The sequence below is a fragment of the Dermacentor silvarum genome, chromosome 2 (genome assembly GCF_013339745.2).
Source record: "Dermacentor silvarum isolate Dsil-2018 chromosome 2, BIME_Dsil_1.4, whole genome shotgun sequence".
Lineage (NCBI taxonomy): Eukaryota > Metazoa > Arthropoda > Arachnida > Ixodida > Ixodidae > Dermacentor > Dermacentor silvarum.
In genome coordinates this window covers 153,408,999-153,430,994 of record NC_051155.1, presented here as the reverse complement: position 1 = coordinate 153,430,994, position 21,996 = coordinate 153,408,999, and the positions used below count along the sequence as shown (strand labels likewise).

Genomic DNA, 21,996 nt, shown 5'->3' with positions numbered 1-21,996 from the left:
AGAGTGAATGGAGCACAGTGCGTTAGCGACAACTCAGTTGCATTTCCGACAGCTGATCGCACAGAAGCAAGGTAGAAGCGGAAATGGTTTCGTATTCGTGCGCGGCGCTGAGGAGACGTATGGCGCACCGCCGTAAGCGCCATCTCGTTTCTCTAAAACAAACTGCTCCGCGAAAAGGGTCAATACAGTTCGTCTGGGTAGCGTGGCATTGCAGTTCCCATTGTTCTTATCGGTACAACTGCGAATGTAAACTGTAGTCTTCTACGATTGTGTGCACAGATGCGCAGATATTTCCATTGTGTAAGTTGGCTTTCCTGCAGTGTGTTTTCGGCGCTCACGGACGAATCAGTGATTCAAAGAAAGCTTCGCTTTAAAAAGACGTAGTTTCACCGCAAAGGTGAAGCATCGATTGCGATAGCAAATTAGTGGACAGCTATACGAAGTGAGAATAGTAGTTTTACCAGCAGTATGAACTTGTAATATATGGCATACTAAATAAATTAACAAACATGCTGTCACACGCGCAGAAGCGAACATGAACACATCTCACTCAATGACCGCGGCAACTCGCTGTCAGAACGCTGGAGTGCGTTGTCGTCAGGCATCCTCGTCACGGTCGCCTTGCTGTTGTCGCCATACACGTCCTTGCGTCAAACACGTAATTTCCCGCCCTACACGGACACGTTGAGCAATCTGGTCACATTTTACATAACAGCAAACGAGGTTATGCAGCCCGATACCAGAAAAATGCTTGCCGTAAAATTTTCTCGCATTGCATGGGATCTGCATAATTTTGATGGGACTGTTCTACCTTTCTGTTACGTTCCTAGCACCCCGACTTGATCATCAAAATATACTTTTCTTCGCTCCGAGGCTGGTGACTCAATAACGGTCGCACGCACCGCCCTGGAGTCATGTACAACACTCGCGGTATAATGTACAATTTCCTCTAGCAATGCACTTATAATTTGTTCTGACTTTCTTGCAGTGCTCACGGCAAGAGCAAATGGAGCACCGATGGTTGCGAAGTGGCGGCCATCACAAATGGGACAATTGTATGCTCATGCAATCATCTGACCGTGTTCGCTGTCCTCATGAATCCTGTAAGCAACTTCAGCTACACCGACATCGATGCACTAAAATGGATCACAAAGATTGGATGTGGCATCTCTATTGTTTGCCTCGTTACCTGCATTGTTATATTCAGTGTGTACAGGTAAAGTATGCCGTTTCATTTGCTACGTCGCTTTGATCTACGGTTTATGTTCGTAAATGTTCAATGGTAATTGTGGCCCGGGAATGTCTACTGAGGTCAGTTCTTAAAGCGAAGCTTTTTACGCGCAAGCGTATATGGCTAGGCGCACCGAGAGCCATCGAGGGGTAGTGTGAAGCCGTGAAGGAAGCGGAGGTGGATGGCGCCTGGAGGTGGAGAAGAGAATCGCGCGCCGGAGAAAGAACGAAAAAAAAATTGGAGGACGCTTAAGCTTCGTCTTTAAGAGTACAACGAGATAGCGTTATCGGGACCCGTTCGCATCGCATCGTTCGCATCCGGCAAGTAGGCTTCGTACACTGCAACACAGAATGGGGAAAGCCAGCTTACAAAGACCAAGCTTACACTGATCCCCTTATAGTCGGCTTCACTTTTAAACAGAAATGCATTGCTGAGAAGACGTTTTTCCAGGGGCTATATAAGTCGTCTTATATTAAAATGTGAAGGCCCTAGGACCTTTTTTCCTTAATTTATTTTATTAATTGTTTGATATTGCCCCAACGCGCGCGCGTCTCCAAAGCGCATTTGGCAGGCCAAGTCACAATTTGACCTGCCGAGGATGCCAGCGCCATCTGGATGAGATTATCGCAAGTAGGCTACCCGAGTGAGCCGTTGTTATGGTAGAAATGCTGGCAAAAGGGGTTTGTGTTTGAGTTTCCTCGTAACAGAATTATGTTTTCTCGTACATTAAAATAACAGTCCGACGCCACCATGTCTGTAGGTTGTGCTTAAGTTGTACTTTATTATTTTTCTAACGGATGTCACTGTGAGAAATTCAATTTTTGTTCACTAACACCTTGCACCACGACGAAGGGCCTGCGCGGAAGGGGTGGTTCGGAATGATTGGAATTGCTCTAATGGGCTCGGTTTACTCCGACGTAACGTCGACGCGCGCGCATGCTGGGCACAGCGACGCTACGCTAGCAAAACGCGAGCACTCTATAGTCTGACGCGAAGCGCGACCGACGCGACCAGCGTCCGTCGGCGCGGCTGCATTTCGCGTCGTCGACGTTACCCAGACTGCACCGCGACATCACGCGAGATTGGCGCAAACCTGGAACTAGGAATCGTTTTGAAAGTTCCTAATAGGCGGCGCGGCGCTCTGCTCATTACTAAAACCCCTATATCACGGCGGCTGCATTTCGATGGGGGCGAAATGCGAAAACACCCGTGTACTTAGATTTAGGTGCACGTTAAAGAACCCCAGGTGGTCCAAATTTCCGGAGTCCTCCACTACGGCGTGCCTTATAATCAGAACTGGTTTTGGCACGTAAAACCCCATAATTTTTTTTAAACCCCTATATATAAAAAGTAGCGACACTCTCCTCCTCCGCCTTCCCTCCTCCTCATTTCTCCTCTCTTTCGCGCTCCTTTTTCGACCGTTGCGCCGCCTACACCGCTTGAAACATGTGCACTTGTTTATCTTTCACCGCTGATCAGATTCGACGATCGCCGACTGTGTTCGCCGCTATCGTCGTGCTCCTCGCCAGTCGGTAGACGCTTCTCGGGCGAAAATGGCGATGGAGCGTGATCGTAAACAAACGCAGCCAGCGCCCGGAGGCTCGATGGTCCACGTGATGCCATTAGGCCAATACCGACGCGGCGTTGGCCTGGGACAGGGTGTGCGAGGAGGCGGCGGCATTCTTCAAAGCGTGACGCTACTTTTTATATATAGGGGTTTTACTCATTACAAGGGAGCCTACATGCAAACGACGTTGCATGTAGGCTCCCTTCTCATTACTGAACATTCGCTGCTTTGGCTGCGGCCGCTGCGTCGGGCCGCGTCGCGTAGGACTATAAGGGCAGGTGGTGGTGGTGGTGGTGCTGAAAAACATTTATTAAACTGGTTGCAGAGAGGTGATTGGGTTAGGGCCCTATTGGCCTCCTCCCCTCACAGTACTAGGTGGAGCCCTTATTCCGGGGCCCCATTGGCAAGCAACGCCGCCCGCGTCCGTTTAACCAAGGCCTTTTGGGTCTTGAGGTCTTGACAGCCAAGCAGGGCCGCCTCCCAGTCCTCTCTGGTGGGGTTTGGGTTGGGGGGGATGGATGGGTTTGATTGGCACGCCCATACTATGTGGAAGGTGTCAGCCACCTCCCCACAGAACTGGCACGCGCCGTCAAAGGATGGGTTGAAATGCTTCAGCACCGCCGGGCACAGTACACTGGTAATCATTTTGATGAGGAGGCGCTCGTCAGCGCAATCCAGTCCCTTACAAGGGGCCAGGTAACGCTGGTGCTCCTCCTTATAGTAATCGGTGATTTCTTTGAATGAAAGGGTCAGATTGTCTGATTGGGAGTAGGCTTCCAAGGACAGGGAGACAGCCCGGGGAGAGAGTGCGCGGGCGGCCTGATCGGCCTGTTCGTTTCCCTGGAGTCCCTGGTGACTGGGGGCCCAAATCAGGTTACGCGGAGTTGGATCAACGTATAGACAGCTAGATTGGAGCAGGCGGATTTGCGCCTGGCGTGGTATTGCCGACGTGACGCAACGAAACGAACGCCGGCGCGCGCGCGCGCGTTGTTAACGTCGGAGTATAACAGAGTCATAACACCTTGCGCCACGCAGAGGGCCTGCGCGGTCGGGATGGTTGTGGATCATTTTCTCCGCCACGGACGCCGACATCCACGCCGACGCCGGATTTCCTGCGACAGCGGGCCTTTAACACTATCGCATTAAAAAGCGCGCTGAGCGCGCGGCAAACCAACGCCACTTAGAGGAAAGTCTAGGTGGCGTTGAGTGAAGCGGGGAAGTAGAAAAGAGGCGAAGCTTCGCAGAGGAGGAGGGTAGGAGGAGGCGCGCTGGGTTGACCACCTCTGGCAGTTGCTACGGGTGCTGTGCGTGGAATGGGCGTACCGGGTTCGTCTCGTGATAGCGCCGTATGATCTATGTGCGAAGGAAAGCGTGCGACGGTGAGCCGACGATGGCGGCTGAATCTCGCGTGCGCAAGGGAGGAAAGCCGGGAGGAAGCGGAAGATGGGTTGAGGGTTTTTACGTTGGCGGCTGGTGCTTATGGTGCGGCCGCGTGAGCCCTATCTTGAAAGCGATCTGCGATGCGGGCAGTCTAGGCGTCGAGGCGCACCGAGGGCCGATAGCTTCATGTGCACTATTGCACCCTTACACTTGCGCGTCGCCCGCGTTCACGAAGTGAAACGTCACTGTAACAGTTTTAGCATCTCCCTGCACTTCGGAGATTATCTACCCGCTATCTACTGCGCAGGTGCACAGTGTCGTCAAAAGGCCCCGCTCCCAGAACTCACGGAAATTGTGTTACAAAATATCGATACAAGATAATCTTGTATGGGCTTACACGAATTTATTTTACAAAAATTTTATGTATCACCTGTGGCAGATAGCTTAATTATTTTCCTTGAGCCGGATTATTCAAGGAGGGGCACATTACTAGCACAAGAAATCAAAACACATATTCAATTAATAAACAGAAATTCATTAATATACCTTTCAATAATTCTTTTATAGAAAATATTGCAATTTACGAATTGTAGCCGGTGAGCTTGCAAGGTGTATCCACTTGAAATGAATTTCCAGGAGGACACTAGTTTCGAGTTGTTATTTACCAAAGGGTGGGACGAAATACATAGGCGTTCCAGTTACCTTTGTGCTGGAATGTATAAAAGAGCGTTTTGTTAAAAAAGTAAATTGAACAACAGTGCATTTTAGGGCGAGTGTGAGGACGCATATCTCCAAACTTGTGTCATTCTGGAAATTCATTCTAAGTGGATACGCCTTGCAAGTTTACCGGCTATAATATGTAAATCACAATATGTGCCATACAACAGCTAATTAAGAAGTTGATTAATGAATATCTGTTAATTCGGTGAATTTGTTTTCATTTTTATTGCAGTAATGTCTGCCTCTCCGAATAATCTAGCTCAAGGACTAAAATTGTGTTATCTGCAACAGGCACTTTTTTAAAATTCCGTAGAACTTGAAAATGATCACCCTTTATAGTGCCTAATCCGGACCACATCTCCTGCACCTTTTCTGCACCCTTAGGCTTCATGAATATCTAATTAGCCCCGGTCGATTGTAGCGTTCGAAACGCCTTCTTTGTTCGCTCACGTGATATATGACATGCGCATTGAAGCAAGCGATTTAAGCGCGCGCAAATCGCCAGCCCGGGGTCTTGCGGCAGTAGCAAGAGCAGTTGCGTTTCGCAAATAACTGAAAAGAGGTAATCTGAACTACCAACCAGTCAGAAAATGCAATTGACGTCATCAGACGTCTATAAAAAGATTGCATAAAACCTTTGTGACCATGTGACCATCAGATCATGTGAATGGTGCGGCCTCGGAAGATCGAGACAGCTGTGGAACAAGAAAAAAAAATTCAGCGCAGCTTCGCTGACTTAACGTCGCAAAGACATGAAACAGCGCAACTGGTGGCTTCAGCTTGGCTTTCAGTTCCCGATGAGTCTCTTCGTACCGTTGCCGTGACGCCGCCTCCCTCACTCGAAACTCGGGGTCTTCGGATCTTCGCCGTCGCTTAGCCTCGGCTTCCCTTGCTCGAAACTCTGGGTCGGCACGTCGTTGCTGGGCTCATGCTCGAGCAGCTTCCCATCGTCTTTCCTGCCGCGCCGCTTCTTCTTCCGGAGACAGTTGCTTCTTCGCCCTCGCCATACTCGTCGCCGAACGTCGGAATGCTCTGCGCCGACAGTGCGCGCTTTTATACTGCTCGGTAGACCCTCCCCGCTATCTCTCCCCGAAAAGCGTCGCGCCGCCTCAACGCCGCCGTCTCTCTCTCGGCTCCGCCCACCTGTCGCTCGGCGCACGCTCTCCCCCTCTCCTCGCCACTCTCCGACCACCTGTGGCTGGCGCGCGCTTCGCAAAACTGATCAACGCTCGGCACAGTTCAACCTCGGCCTTAAACAGCTCCGCTGTTAAAAGGCGACTATATATATATATATATATATATATATATATATATATATATATATATTGCAACGTGCGAGCGGAGTTTGGATGAAGAGAAGAACGAAGCTTGGCTGGCTCGCGTGTGGCGCCGTGGACTGTTTTCGCTGAGCGATACCTTTGTATTCATCATCTTGTACATAAACGTGATCCATCGTCACATTTGTAGTGGAAGATGCGGGGCACGCCAGCTACTCTCAAGTGCTACCTGAGGGAAACCGTCTGCTAACGACGGAAGTACAACAGTACGAGCTTCGCCGCTGCCGTCGACTTGCGAGCTTGGCACCACTACCTCAAGAAATGAGCTTGAACGGAGACACCCAGCAACCGTCCGCGAGGGCATCTCCTTACCTCTACAGGGAGCCGCGGACCTTCGCAGGAAAACCGATGTAGATGAGTGGCCACTATCAGCGGGTGAGCCGATCCAATGGTTGGAATGCCGCTAGCCAGTTGTCTAACGTGGGGTTGTTGGTATGCGTTGGTATGGTTTGAGAATCATGACGACACTTTGACAACCTGGAAACTATTTGTGGAGGAAATTTCAAAAATAATTTGAAGACCCAGCAACAAAAAAGAAATGCGCGGAGCAGATTTTGTCGCAGAGGGCTCAAGTTACCGGAGAGACTTGCAAACGTACATTGAAGAGATACTGAAGTTATGCAAGTCGGTGTATGCCCATATGGCGGAAGAAAAGGTGGGCCATATTCTCAAAGGTATTGCCGAGGATTTTTACCACTTCCTCATCGGCAAGGAGAGTCTGGAATCAGTGGTTGACGTGATTAATCACTGTCGAACCTTCGAGGCCCTTAAAACACGTAGCATCACTTCGAAGTTTGGACGTCTGGCCAACGTCACGATGGTCGCCGCCGTCTATGTATGCCATGATTCAGTTCCTGTCGACCTTTCCTCCACCATGCGTCTCATTGTAAGCGAGGAACTACGTCGGTAGGCTTCTGTTCCTGTGTAAGTTAGAGACACGCAGTGTGGTATACCATCCACCATTATCAGTGCTGCAAGTTTCGACGAGCGCAGGTACTCCAACCGCGGGCCTCGGCTGCGGGCTCCACTACCAATGGCGTCTAACGTGAGCCAGCCCAGCTTCGTTGTTCTCTTCATCCAAACTACGCTCACATGTTTCAATATATATATATATATATATATATATATATATATATATGTGTATACAGGGTGTCACAGCGATCACGAAATTGTTTCCAGTGCAGTGGAGCAGCCGCCAGTAATTTTTTCGTTGCTGAGATTTAATTAGCTAATTGTAATTAATTATCTGACTCGAGAAATACTGTCCTAATTATCCAAGTGTCAATGCGAAAATTGTAGAGCAACATGAAAAACTCCCGATACAGCTTTCTCTTGCTCAGTACGTGCTACATAAAAGTGTTTTTCGAGTGTGAAAGGAGCCCGCGAATAGCCGCAGAATTGCTGCGCAACTGGTCGCTCGAGGCACTTGGCGTGTATTCGCGGGCTTCTTTCACGCTCGGAAAAACACTTTTATGTAGCACGTACTGAGCAAGAGACAGCTGTATCGGGAGTTTTTCGTGTTGCTCTACAATTTTCTCATTGACGCTTTGATAGTAAGGACAGTGCTTCTCGAGTTAGACAATTAATTACAATTAGTCATTTAAATCTCAGTAACGAAAAAAAATTACTGGCGGCTACTCCACTGTACTGGAAACAATACGCACTAGGTTTGCTTCGCGTAGTGCCGTACCGCTTTTTTAAAGTCGTGCTGCGTGATAACTGGGACATCCTGGATATATATATATATATATATATATTGTAATGGATTAGGAGGTGCGTTGGAAGGACCACGAAGTGACCGGCGCTTGAAAAGGAGACTAGAGAGAAAAGGAACTAAATAACTATATGCCAGAGGTATGTGTCGGTCTTGTTCCGCAGGGCGCATCAATTACAATATATATACGGTACGTTACAATATATATACAGTAGAATCTCGTTCGTAAGTTTTCAAAAATACGCGAAAATAAACGTACGATCCGGGAAAACGTACGATCCGAATCGAGTAAAAATTGAAGCTGACAAGCCCATATTGAGGTGCAAAGGCAGAAAACATTTATTTCTTGCAAAACATAGTTACAGTCGAATTTCGTTAATTCAAACTGACGCTGTGGTCCCGTCAAAGTTATGTGTGTTCCAATGGGCGAGAACGCTCGGTAATTCGAACGCGAAAGCATTTGCCACGGTTAATTCGAACATAACCGCGCACCGACAATGCTCTCAGCAGCACGCCAAATCACGTGGAGGCGCCTCCGACTGGCAATGCTCCGATACCGCCATAATGCAAAAGCTTAGCAGAGACCCCTCAACGTCGCGCGGAGAAATAAAAAAAAAAAGATACCGCGGCGAAAATTTCCTCTCTCAAATCGTAAGGTCGCTGTTTCAGCGTCGCGCCGGAACACGCGTGTACGCGCCAACGTCTCAGCCAACGCAGCGGCGGCGGCGCAGAGGGAAGCAACGCGGAGGCCCAGTCCGCCCAACGAATCTGCCCACTCCGGCCAACGCTCGCGGGGGGATTGAGCACTGCAGAGAAGCCGCGCGGCGGCTGTCTGCCACTTAGCGCTTCACAAGAACATGAGAGCGGCCTTTTTGCACACCTGAATGATAATTTTTCGCTGCAGAACGTATCATACGACCGCAGTTTGCCACAATGCTGAACGTTGCTGCCGAATAATCGTATTTCCGGGAACGTATTAACCGGAATGTATTAACACATTCCTCTATGGGGTTATGTTTATTTTTCGCGACTGCGAATGTAGGAGCCGGGAAATCGTATTAAGCGGTACCGTATCAGCGAGGTTCTACTGTATTTGTGTGTGTGTGTGTGGGGGGGGGGGATGCAGGGTGCCCACAACTGGCCACTCGAAGCAGTGGCATTTATGCACATGCATGTGCCTCGAGCGGCAAGTCGCGCCACAATTTTGCTTGTAATCGCGGACTTCTTTCACGCTTCGAAAAACAAATTTATGTAGCACGCGTTGAGCAACAGAAAGCTGTATCGGGAGTTTTTCATGTTGCTGTATAATATTCGCATGAACACTTTTCATCTCATTAAAATATTTGAAAAGTTGAATCATTAATGAAGGCTAATTATGTAATTAGCCGGAATGCAAAAAATAATCTCGGTATCTCCAAGCGATGGCAAGCAACATTACCTTGGTTCTGTCCACCTGCGTGGCATTTGCGTATATTTAAATCTTGGTGCATGATAGTTGGAACACCCTGTATGTGCACAACGTCTGTCAGCAAAGCTTACTGAGCTCATTCATAATCATTTATTCAGCTTACAAACTAAAAGCAAAATATTGTCAATGTAGTCCCATCAGCTATATATGCACAGCTGCCGCCATTTGTGGAGGTCGGGGAAGCACGGAACAAAATAGTCATCTGAGATGCTGTTCAGCACATTAATCACAGTAGTTTTGATTGGCACCATTTCTTCGTTACGCTTCCTTTTCAGAGAAAAATTCATACAGGGAAACAAAAACAAAAACAAACCACATGGAGACAAATCGGGGGATTATGCGGAATGTGATAGAGCAGGAATATGGGTGTTTGGCCAGCTATTCCTTGACTGATTCAGCAGTATGGGGCCTCAATTTTTTTGCGCAGTAAGAACTACTGTTACATAATAGAAATAAATGCGAACAAGTATAAATAAAACGCCGCCACCCAAATGCAAGACGCAAATGTTTTGGCATGTCAATATAGCTCTTGCTGGTTGTTTGCCCTGCAGGCAGATATTATTGCGATAGCAATTAAATGGACACTCAAAAGCAGATTTCTGCCGTCGGCGTCGCCGTCGTCGTCGCCGTCGCCGTCGCCGTGAGGTTCCGTATGACGTCAATGGAGATGAAATCGGCGCCGCGCGCCGAACGCTGTATGTGCGAGTGAAAGAGCGCGAGGGGCGCGCGCTTTTACGGGGAATGAACGCACGGCGGAGAACAAACGCGCGTTCTGCGCCGTGCTCCCTTAAGGGCTGCAGAAGTAGGCGTCTCTTTCCTCCTTTACAATCACCATATATGTAGAGCAAACGCGCCTTCTTCCGACGCGCGAGAGGCCGTGGGGGAGGGGGGGAGGGGGAGGGAAGGGAGGCGACGTTTAGCTGCGGCACCAAGTGCCTATTTATATCAGAGGCTCCGGCAACAGTCACCAACGCCGCACGCATTTTGAGCGAACGCGGACAAAACGCCGACGGCGTCGACAACAGTTCTGCGTGTTGCCGGTGCTGCTGCATGTCCAAGTTTATACAGCTGATAAAGCTAATATCATTACTCCGTATAGCTCTCTACAAATTTGCTATCGCAATTTATGCTTCGCCTTTCAGGTGAAACTGCGACAACTTTTTCTTAGTGCACCGAGCTCTAGTCATCAAAAATACGATAAACATTGTCTTTGTTATACATAGTTCTCATTTAACTTTGTTAGAGGGAAGTGAGCCGTGACCTCGTCATTCAGTTGTTCTTCATTTCATTTGAGGGTCATACTGGTAACACCAACTTTAATGGTTCATGGCGGATGCTTAACACAATTCTCAGATCACTTCCGGTCCTTTCCAAAAGTGAAAAAAATGTCACAGTTTCGCCCTAAGGGCGAAGCAATGAATGCGATAGCAACACAGCAATGTCATAAGAAGTAAGGTGAGCGGCTTTGGTAGCAATATGAATTGTAGTAAACATGAGCTGATTAAGTAAGCAGGTGTGCTGCGGCGTAAGTAGACCGACATGAAGAAAGTCTCGATGACCACGAGAAGGCGCGTGTGAAACGGTGGTGTTGATGAGAAGCGCTTCCCGTGGGCAGCGCGTGCGAAGGGACACACCTGTAGCGCTGCACTGCCGACCCGGGCAGCATTGCATGTGTAGCGTGCGTTGGAAAATGTGGCCCGACTATTACTAACTGATTGAACAAGCGTGGTGTGAGCGCGCACAAACAAACATGAATAGATCACACTGAATGACTGCAGACAACGACTGTCAAAACGCTGGCAGCAAGCGCATACGCCGCACCAACGGGCGAAGGTACGTGCGGTCTATCGCTTCAACGGAAACTGAGCGGCGAATGCACGGCGCATAAAGGTCAGAACCGTGTGGACATAAGCGACGGTGCGAGCGAGCGACGAGCGCGGTTGTTGGCAGAGAGGAAGTGCGCCCCCCCCCCCCCCTCCGCTCCCTCCGGCGCTGGCTTCCCGCTTCCTTGCTTGCGCGTGGGAGATTGAGTGCGTTCGCTCTCCGTGATAGCGCTCATCCCCGCACGCTTCCGCTCGGGCATACGGCGCGCGGCGAAGATTTTATCTATAGGGAACCTCACGGCGACGGCGACGACGACGGCGACGGCAGAAATGCCGGTTGAAGTGTCCATATAATTGCTATCGCAATAATAATCGTTCATCTGGTTTCTATCGGTTTTTCTGTAAGTGTCTGAGGGACGACTTTTCATTCACTTCCGTTTCCCTGAATTATTGCATAAGGTATGATGACACACATACCTGTTCAATTTCGGACCTTCGGATATGCGCACACCAGCATGGCGATTTTCATGCTGTAACTGCCGCGCACGTTTCCCATTTGCAGCGCAACGTGACGTCAACGGGTGGCCGACTCTGTAATTGTCCTTTAACCGAATCTCAGCTGTCCTGAAACCTTTGGCGCCATTAACAGACACGGCTTCTCAATAATGCATCATCACCATATAGTTGCTGAGCCATCTTCCATAACTCACTAGGGCTTTTCCTTACCCTAACGCAGAACCAAAGGCTAACTGTCTGCTCGGAAATTTGGTTCATCACATTATTAGTGTAACGTCATAGTAAATACGCCAACAAGCCAATCAGTGGGTTGCTAAACACAGCTCTGCCACCTTGCGAGTTTACTGGGAAGTCACTGTAAGGCTATGTCTACTCTGGTCACATACAAAGTGACTCAATAACACTTATTTCTTCAGTTTAATTATCATACAATAAAGATAAGCAATTAGGCCTGACAAAGGCTTAAAAATGTATCGAATAGTGGAATAAAGAAGGCATCAGTCAACGCCTCTTATGATGCCCTTTGTTTCGCACACCTTCAGTCATTTCTTGCAGCTATGGTGTTTTCCGTTACAACATGTACATTAGATATAATCATGAGCCGTGCGCAGCTTGATGACGGTTGTCTGGGTTAACCATTTGACCATTTTCTTATGTAACAGTGCGAAAAATAACAAGGAAGAGACGTCGATAGAGACAGAATGAAAACTGCTATCGTTGTCCCTTCCTTGTTATTTTTCGCGCTGTTACATAAGTTGCATTGAACGAACTAGCTCAGCAAGCCACCATTCCGCATTTGACCACGTTTTAGTAGAAAATAGGAATATGTCACAAAGCCTGCTTTACACCTTCGCTGCTGTTACCATCGCGTAAGGTGATGTTTCTTGTTTTAGTAAGCATAAATTAGGAAAATTAAGCCGCCACTTTGCTGGCACCCTGAGACGAGAGAATGAAATGACCATGAGAAATTCAAATGAACTGCTTCAAGTATTACGTGAGGATGATCTCGATGTTTCCATTTGAATACCCTCATATGGCTCACAATAGCTTGATAAAGTTTTGTAAAGTCAAATGCAGGAACTATGCTGCTAGTCACAAATATTTGTTCAATGAAATGTTCTTGCTTTCTCTTGGCCATTTTAGTTTTCGATTGTATGCCGCTCCTGCATGCTTGGGCCGCGCCAAGGCCTGCAGTATTAAATAAATAAATAAATAAATAAATAAATAAATAAATAAATAAATAAATAAATAAATAAATAAATAAATAAATAAATAAATAAATAAATAAATAAATAAATAAATAAATAAATAAATAAATAAATAAATAAATAAATAAATAAATAAATAAATAAATAAATAAATAATAAATAAATAAATAAATAAATAAATAAATAAATAAATAAATAAATAAATAAATAAATAAATAAATAAATAAATAAATAAATAAATAAATAAATAAATAAATGCCTTCTATTTCCTTCAGTAGACTATTATATTGACCCACGTTTCATCATCTTAAGTTTGAGGCAGATCACAGGAATAAATATTGCGATTAGGAGAAAAGGCACTGTCTCGTATTTTCCCGAATAACTGTTCTTCGATCAATCATGTGGTATTATCATACAAGAACGCTTCGTTTACAGCCGCGGTTTCCGCTAAATTGTTCATTGCGGAAAATGAAGTGTCGCGCTCTTGCGAAAGCTCGAAACAAAGGGCCCCGGTCACAAAAAAAGTTTTCGTTTAAATATTCGCAGTGGATTATTACATCGTAAATACGATATTGTTCTCACTGATGCGTTGAAGGGAGCTTTGATGTCTTCTGTTTCAGGCAACTAAAGGGCATCAGGAATACCATCCATCGAAACCTATGCTTATCGCTTTTGTTCGCTGAAATCCTTCTCTTGTCTGGAATGGAGCGAGACATGCGGAAAACAGCCGTAAGTTCTCACGTTCTGTACCTCCTCGCCTGTCACTGGAAATCGAAAATTTCTGTGTGTCACTATTAGAAAAAAACTATGATTTGTTATTCTTATCCCATGCTTGAACATGCAGCGCATGACTCGTTACTGCGTGGTTTGTTTGCTTGAGCGTAACGAAAGCTTTATGAACGTAACTTCTGCATGAAGTGAGCATCTTCGATATCTATAAGTTTAGGAGCTCATGCAACGTCTACAGAGCCCTTAATTAAATGTGAGCGGTTGGCTGGGTATCCGACAATCCGATTTTGACACAGGTTACTTTACTGTATCGAAAGTGTCACACCAATTCCTAGACGTCGAAATGATATAGGATAATAGCCTGATCTTGCGGGGCATGGGATATTCCATGGAGACATTGAGTTTCGCGATCATCGTAAATTGACAGTAACCCATCTGCATGAGCCTGTGAGATACAAGGACCAATGAAACATGAGAATGTGCAAGCATCCTGTGCCCATTTTAAGTTGGTCAAAACGAAGTATGTGTCTGGATATTTTTATTAATACGCACTCTGGCTTTATTACGTATAGACCACTGCCAAAATGTGTTCATATTGAGACCATGATATCATGCCTAGCTCTAACAATGATCTCCTAGACCAGTGGTTGAAATTTTAGTTGTGCGTGATATTATTCGAAGTTGTTCGTAACTTTTTTTTTTCTACTAAATACTGCACATATATATGAACAGCGGAGCTGTTTAAGCCGGCCGTTAGTCCGTCCGTAGTCGGAAAAAACGTGGGCCGATCCTGGCGGCAGTGCAGAAAGGGTCCAAGCACAATGGCACATACCCCTGTGAACTAGCTAGGTTGAGCCTGACTAAGTCTAGCTAAGCTTGGTTGGGACTACTTAAGCTTAGCCAGTCATCGATAGCCAATCGATAGCCAATCAATAGCTAATTGATAATCGATCAATAATGAATAATTTGGAAAAATGCTGGGGATGACTTGTAGTGCTTAGCCTAGCCCAAATACGTAGCCAATACCTTGCGATAGCCCATGGATAGCCAATCAATGGCTAATCGATAATCGATCAATAATCAATAAATTCCGGTAAATGCTGGGGATGACTTGGTAGTGCTTAGCCTAGCCGAAATACCTGGCCAATACCTTGTGATAGCCAATCGATCGCCAATCAATAGGTAATCGATAATCGATCAATAATCAATAAATTCCGGAAAATGCTGCAGTTGACTTGGTAGTGCTTAGCCTAGCCCAAAAGCCAGGACTATCTAGGTGCCCATCAGCTCCGTTGTCTCTTAAGCATTGCGCCTCCAGTGCAAGCTACGCAATGTTTTTATGTTGCAGTATGAACGGGCAGTAAGGGCTTGCTTTTTGGGTCGACAACACTAGAAGGGTTTAAGTTGAAACTGTACATTTATAATCCTAGGTAGGAGGTTGGAAACTGATGCTTTCTTTCGAATGTTGTCTCACCGAAATGCTAGTCTGCATGGCATATTGGGCTTACTCGTGCATACAAGTGCATTTTGGTGCGCATTTCGAACATAGTGTAGCTAAAATTTTTGGAGCATGAGAGTTTACTTCCTTGTTTAAACAACTCGATGAGTGTAAGGAGACACGCCAAAGAAGGGCTTAGATCGCTGTGTAAAGTTTAAGATTTCCACATTATTAGGTTTATTAAGTTACCTGTTAAGTGGATCGCTTGGCAACGTTAAGGATGAGGAAAGCATTTGTGAGGTGCTAGATGAACCTTTTTTAGTAGCTATAGTTTCATGCCTTTGTAGCGTGGAGACAATAGTGTGCTCAGAAAGTCATTTTGGCGTAGCGGCAGAAAGAGAAATTCCGGTGTAAGGATTCGTTGGCTTGCCCAAAAATTAACGCTTCATGTTTTGTGCGCAGCACGAGGAGCATTTTAAATAGATTCTGGCGCTCACGTTTCTGTATTTTTCAGCTCATGCTGTGTTTAGTTCCCTTGAGTGAAGCTTACTGATGGGTCTTATACTTGTTTCGACTGGAAGTAAGCCCATCTGTACATAATGGTTTAGTAATTGTGCGTCCACGATTTCAGTAACCTAGTTATCTAATAAGTATGCAAGAATGTAACTCTTGTATATGTCTGAATCTGATTTTGCGAAGTACCGTCTCATTTAGAAAGATAGGGTGAACTTATCTGCGAAAGTGTACTTCTATTGATACCTACCATATGCAAAAAATTTGGACGGTAGCTTAGTCAGCAACCGCTGCAGTCACCATTCAAGCAATTAACAAATACCGAGATTCTTTTTAGCACGTAGGTAGTCCTTCTCTCAATACTGAACATGCTACATTATCATATGCAGTATCCAAGATAACGATGTGGGCTAGTTGGTTAAGGTACACTTAGAACGTGTGAAACAATGTGATCAAACAAGGACAAAGGGATAAAAAACGACGACCCAGTTCTGCAAGCTCATTTTCTTAGTAAAATTAGTTTAGAGTCAACACCGTGTCGTTTTCTGCATTTGTCCTTGTTTGTTCGCGCTGTTTTTCACTTCGCGTACACGCGCAGCATGCCACACAGATGAAACAAGAGCGTCAAATCCACCAAAAAGTGCCAGCACTTGTGGGCAGCTATTACAATGACCACTATTTGCGAAATAACAGTGATAATTCGCATGAAGTGGTGATCTGGTATACTTCTTAGTGTCATTTCTCAACGCCAGTCATCCGTATAAAGTAGCTGCATATTTAAAAGCTGGTCGGTTCACATTTTGGTAATCCGGAACAAAACAAAAGACGCTGCTTGCTTGTTTAATGCCAGTATTTGAATGCAGGATACTTCACATTCTTTTGTTTTGGCTGGTGCATGGTTTTGAAAAACTACGAAACGTTTCTACCACAGAAGGTCACTCATTGCGTCAAGAATTCTTTGTTTATCTATACGGAGAAAAAAGAGAAAATGGCAAGACAAACAAATTAGCGATAATCGCGCCTGGGTGGCTCTTTGCGCTAGGGGGACACAAGGAAGGGAAAAATATGTGAAGAGAGGACGAATGCGAATGACTATTCTGCAAATGAAACTATAAATGACCGACGAATTGTCCTGACGCGTATTACGGTTGTGCGGTGTCAAGGTACATGTGGGCATTGGGGGTACTCTACATATTCACAGCTCTCTTCTAACGCACGTACCCAACTGTCGCCCTTCCGTCGGCATTGCTCGACGTTCCGTGGCTCGGCTTCCGGTCTCTACGCCCTCAAGGCTTTGTCCCTTAGTGCTTCGGCCTCTTCTCTTGCACGGAGATTCGCCAGTGCATTAGCATTTGCAGATTCCTTGCTTTTTGGCACTGAACCTGCTGCGGTGTTTCAGTGGCTGTGCCGTTATGCTCCTGAGCACGAAGCCACGGGTTTCATTCCTGGCTGCAGCATTTCGCCCCCCCCCCCCCCCCCCCCGCCTCCCCATATGTCTTTCCATTCCTTATGGGAGCGGAATGGACAAATGCTGTGGTACCGAGCTCTGGGTGAACGTTACAGAACACTGGCTGCCAAGGTTATTCCGTGACATCCACTATGGCATTTCTCATAGCCAGATTGTGGCTTTGGGACGTAGAACATAACGATTTACTTTTTACCTTCCACTCCAGCTCTTATATGTTCCCGTATAAAACGAGCTTGCGCGTCGCCATCCTTGACTGCTTCTTTAGCTCACTACATGGCTTGTCTCTTTCATCACGCATCGGAGCGTTTTTCCAGTGACTTCTGTTTCTGGAAACATGATCTGCATGCTTGCAAGCAGCAGAGTGTCCGAGAAAATGCTATTGCTGATGAGCCTGCACCACCTAAAAACCAGCGGTCTGCAGGTTTAATTCCTAACTAGACCGGTGGCACAGCCTTTCATTTCATTTGCGTTCCCATGTCAGCCTGCTGCTTTATGATCGGTGATTTTCGCGGCTTGCTCCAATTTTGTGATACACAGAAAACGTGTATCGAACCAACCCTCAAAGGGCGATTTAACCGCAACGTGGAACGCACTGATAATTGTGATGTCTTTTTTTGCGGTGAACATTAACAGGTGTGCAATGGAACTGAGTTCCATTCCAATGAATCTAGATCGCAATCTATGATGAGCGACATGTGTGCTTCGGGAGAGGTCCAAATGAACAATGACAGACAAATCTTGGTGAGTCTTTCTATAAGCGACCACTTGACTACTGAATGGAACAGCTTAGAAAGTAATAGGTTAGAGTTTAAATGCAGTTGATGCACGTTTTTCTGTCGAGACACCCAGGCTGTTTGGGGAGCTTCAGCTGAGTATGCCACTTTCAGTGATTTTGCCTGCATCTGAAGTCGGGTACCGCTTGATGACCAGTTGCAAACGTCAAGCGTAAAGCGATCCGTCCTTGGTAATCACTGAAAATGTCCGATATGTAGCAGAATGCAACGAATAAGGCTGGAAACATTTCCTTGAGCTACCCTATGACAGGTACCATACCGTGACTGTGGGTTCTCTGGCGAGAACAAAGGAATACTTTTTAGAGAGATACCACCGAGCCCACCGAGAGAAAACGCGTTGAAAGCAGCAACTAGCGCAATATCAAATGCAGTAAAAGTCGCAGTGTTTCGTGTATTATCAGTTGCTGTGCCAGTTGGCAACAGTAGGGACAACTGTGTGCGTCGCTCTCCATTTAACTTCCCGTTTCGTGTGCGATCGCACGTGCCCTACAGCTGTAGCCAGGTCCGGGAGCGCGCTAAACCCGAGATAAGACATAATTGGATACCACCGGTCCAGTCTCCGGCGGTGCCGCGTCGCGAGCGTCCCACTCGATTGCCTCTCTCACGCGTCTTATTTTATTGTCTTGAAATATTTCCCGAGCCACTCTGTGAGTGCACTTCTTCATCTGTGCCTGCTAGTGCATTGTGTACCTCCCCAGTGAATGAAGCTCAGCTGAATGACGGTTTCAGCACCGCACCCGGGAATAAGATCGCGAAGTCAAATATTCGTCCCTTTCTCGGGTGAACGAGCGCCAAGCAAACCAAGCGTAAAGCTCATATGTGAGGATGTGATCGGAAAGCAGCACTCAGAACAAACCTATTCAAACGAGCTAACTCACACAGCGGCGTGCGAAAGAACATTGGACAAGGGAGAACATGTAGCAGAGGGCCGAACACAGTAGGGTGATATTAAAGAGAGCTTAGTATCGTCTGCTGTCGTGCTAGTTGGCAAATGGCTAGAAATGGTTTTAGACGCAAAATAAGACACGGACCGTGTGCCTGCCCGTGTATATTCTCCGTCCGCGCCTAAAACTATTTCTAGTATTGAAAAGAGGGCCCACAGGATCCACCGCAGGCAACCTGAAACTAACATACGAAGCCAAGAGGAGCAATTGTCTGAAACCTGAAAATACCATACAAAGCCAAGAGGAGCAATTGATTGATGCGTCGATGGAAAGCGGGAAAGCGAGGCTGCCACTTTTGCGTGTGCAGCCGCCCATAGTCACTAACGCAACGTTGAAACAGGCAGAACGGCACAAAAATGGCCTGCCGAGAAACAACGGTCGTTCTAGCAATAGCGCAATGATCAGTGCAAATTTAGAGCGACGGCAATTGCTCTACCACACCATCAAGCTGAGAATGAGTTTAGGGAAGATTGTTGCGGCGATGGCGACACCGAGAATGCAAGTGCGAAAGTTCAAGTTGCAGCCACTGCTTCCATTTAAGTCCTGAGTTGCTTGATAAACGACTTCAAGGGCATCATTCACATAAGCACCGTTCCCGTACAAAAACAGTTCCGTAGAAGGATTGTTAAATACATTTTGCAGCTCTACAGATGATGCAAAGCACAGACAATACACTGCAGCAAATACTTTGTGGAGTTCATCAGCAACATCGAGAATCCACATTTCTATTCTTCACGAACGATGACAAGACCAGTTTAATTGTGACTAGTTGAAGTCATGGGAAAAGGCAGCGTACGTGAACGTCTACATTTAGCCAGAACCACTTCAGTCTCTTCAACAGGAAACAGAATTGTTTTTAGGCGGAGGGAGGCTGCGTGCGCCCTCGTGATTGCTGGCATCAATAAAAGTTGAATCTCTCTCTCTCTCTCTCTCTCAGATCTGAAATGACAGTAACGTCATGCAGGCCCTGGTCGTTCTGAAAAAAAAATCTATTTCACCGGCATCGCATTAGACCCCCGGCATAATTCTAGGAGAGCTGACAAGCTGAAATGCTGATGCTGTTGTGGAAAGCAGCGAGAGGATCTTTCAAAATCTTCCTTCCATGTGGCAGTGGCTACTCTGGGTGAAAAGTATCACAGAAGCCTTCTGCCGTTTGGTCGTGAAGCTCGCTTACGTGACACTCGTGTTTCGTTTGCTTGCGTTTAATACGGTCAGGTCGAGAACCAAGTTTTTTTTTTTTTGTATGAGGGTCTAAGGACCAGGTTCTACAGTAATTATGTCATTCTGCCTGTCTCAGTCAAATTTATTTGAGGAGTAAACACACGCTGCGATGAGGATAATTGGCATCTTCCCAACTCGTGCGCAGACGTAATGGTTTTTATTACAAGAGTGTACAATCTGATGAATAGGGGTGACGATTTTTGAAGACATGTAAGATGAGTTTACCACGTTCTCCATGCAATGATCAAACAAAAGATTCGTATGCATAAAGCCTATGTTCGATAATTTACTTTCATGCAGATGACATGCATATGAAGAGGCTCACAAAAAGAATGTGTCGAGAATCTCACATGCGAAGTATAGACCCTCTGACATGCCACGTCAAAATGTAAACACTCTAAACTTGCTTCCTGATGAACTGAAGCGGCGGTGGATTATAGATCTAAGGCGTCCTGAGCACCAGATCATTTCCGGATGGTGGTGTAGGCAGAACGTTTAGATGTGCCCGAATTACGTTCGTAAGTGGTATACGCACACCGGTCAATTGCAGACCTTGGCATAATTGTTGATTGGTAGAGAAGTAAGAATATGGCACTGGTGATTGCTGAAGCTAAATATTTGCTCATCTCTAACGTAGTGCAAGGCTAGGTGCATTTCATAAGTCCTCTTCAAAACATCTCCGAACAGTGGACGCGTCATGCCTGGTGCCACTCTTTGACGGCACATAGAGGACAAATTGATGGCGCGAGAGAACATGGTTGAAAGCCCGAATGAGAAACTTTTTTATTTCTTAAAGTACGTCCACAAATGGGTCGTCGTCATCGAACAGCAGTGAGAACTTCCTTGTGATAGATCATTCCTTGTAATCGTTGGGTCATTTAACTCGTTATCGAGTGAAGGACAGTCACTTCGTTCAATCACCGTGAGGCTTTTCACAATTTGAAAAGTATTCAGTGTGTTTTCTCGCGGAACCCACGCAGGCTGTAGAGTTTATGCAAATGTCGCTCATGTGGACCAGCTCAAGCCTTTTTGACACGCTGCGTAATCCTTAAAATATATGGTCGTGTGCTGCGACGAAAGTGTCCAAGTTAGCATGCGATGATACGCACTCACTCTTGAGGGCAGCCTCGACCAGGAGACCTATCAAGACCGCAAGCGCTTGCAATTTTGTTAATGCTGTTCATAGACATCACCAGAATCTACAGCGCATGCAGTGCATGCAGCGCATGCAGTGCGGACAAGTGCCCAATGTCCAAGGCCAGCATGTGTTGGTGTGTTTAATAACGCGATAGCGTTAAGGGCCCCGTGTCGCAGAAAATCCGGCGTCGGCAACCGGCGTTGGCGTGCGATGTCGGCGGGTGGCGGAGAAAATCGTCCCCAACCATGCAGGCCCTCCGAATATATTTAGGTATATGCATATGCCACGCCTTCATATTTGACGTGCGTTATATGCAGGTTATATTGCCACACCATTCTATCACTAATGTTGCTCATACCTTGTCTCACATATTTGACAAAGCTATTCCTCGGAATTTTGAGAATGGCAATCCACAAACAAATGTCATGAAACAAAACACCCACAGCGCATGCCTTTTATGTTAAATCTTCTCAGACTGAAATAATTAAAGTGCGAAACAAACACAGGAACCTGAAAAAAAAATGATGTAATTTATTTCGGCGTGGTTGTGCACTATCTCCGGGATCGACCCACGCAAGAGGCTGCGTTTCTACCAGAAAGCTCGCCTACGTGCATAGCGTTCGCCGCCGGTGCTATCGCGTTCCATTCTTAAAAGCGAAGCTTAAGCGTCCTCCAATTTTATTTCCGCACTCTCTATGTCACTCGGCACAAAAGCCTCCAGTAGCACCGAGATGCCTTCCTTGTACGTCAGCTCGTCGGATGGAACCATGAAAATGGGAATTTCGGA

At 46.5% G+C, this 21,996-nt stretch overlaps 1 protein-coding gene across 5 annotated transcripts in view; it reads left to right on the top strand.

Moving 5' to 3' along the window:
• The window catches only part of LOC119441924 (adhesion G protein-coupled receptor L4-like), a 145,103-nt gene that overhangs the window by 108,794 nt on the left and 14,313 nt on the right, over positions 1 to 21,996 (top strand). For all 5 annotated transcript variants that reach the window (XM_049661740.1, XM_049661738.1, XM_049661739.1 and 2 more), the window contains 2 exons: positions 989 to 1,216; positions 13,585 to 13,693. In XM_049661740.1, coding sequence (XP_049517697.1) covers positions 989 to 1,216; positions 13,585 to 13,693 — 337 coding nt within the window. The remainder of the gene's footprint in view (positions 1 to 988; positions 1,217 to 13,584; positions 13,694 to 21,996) is intronic.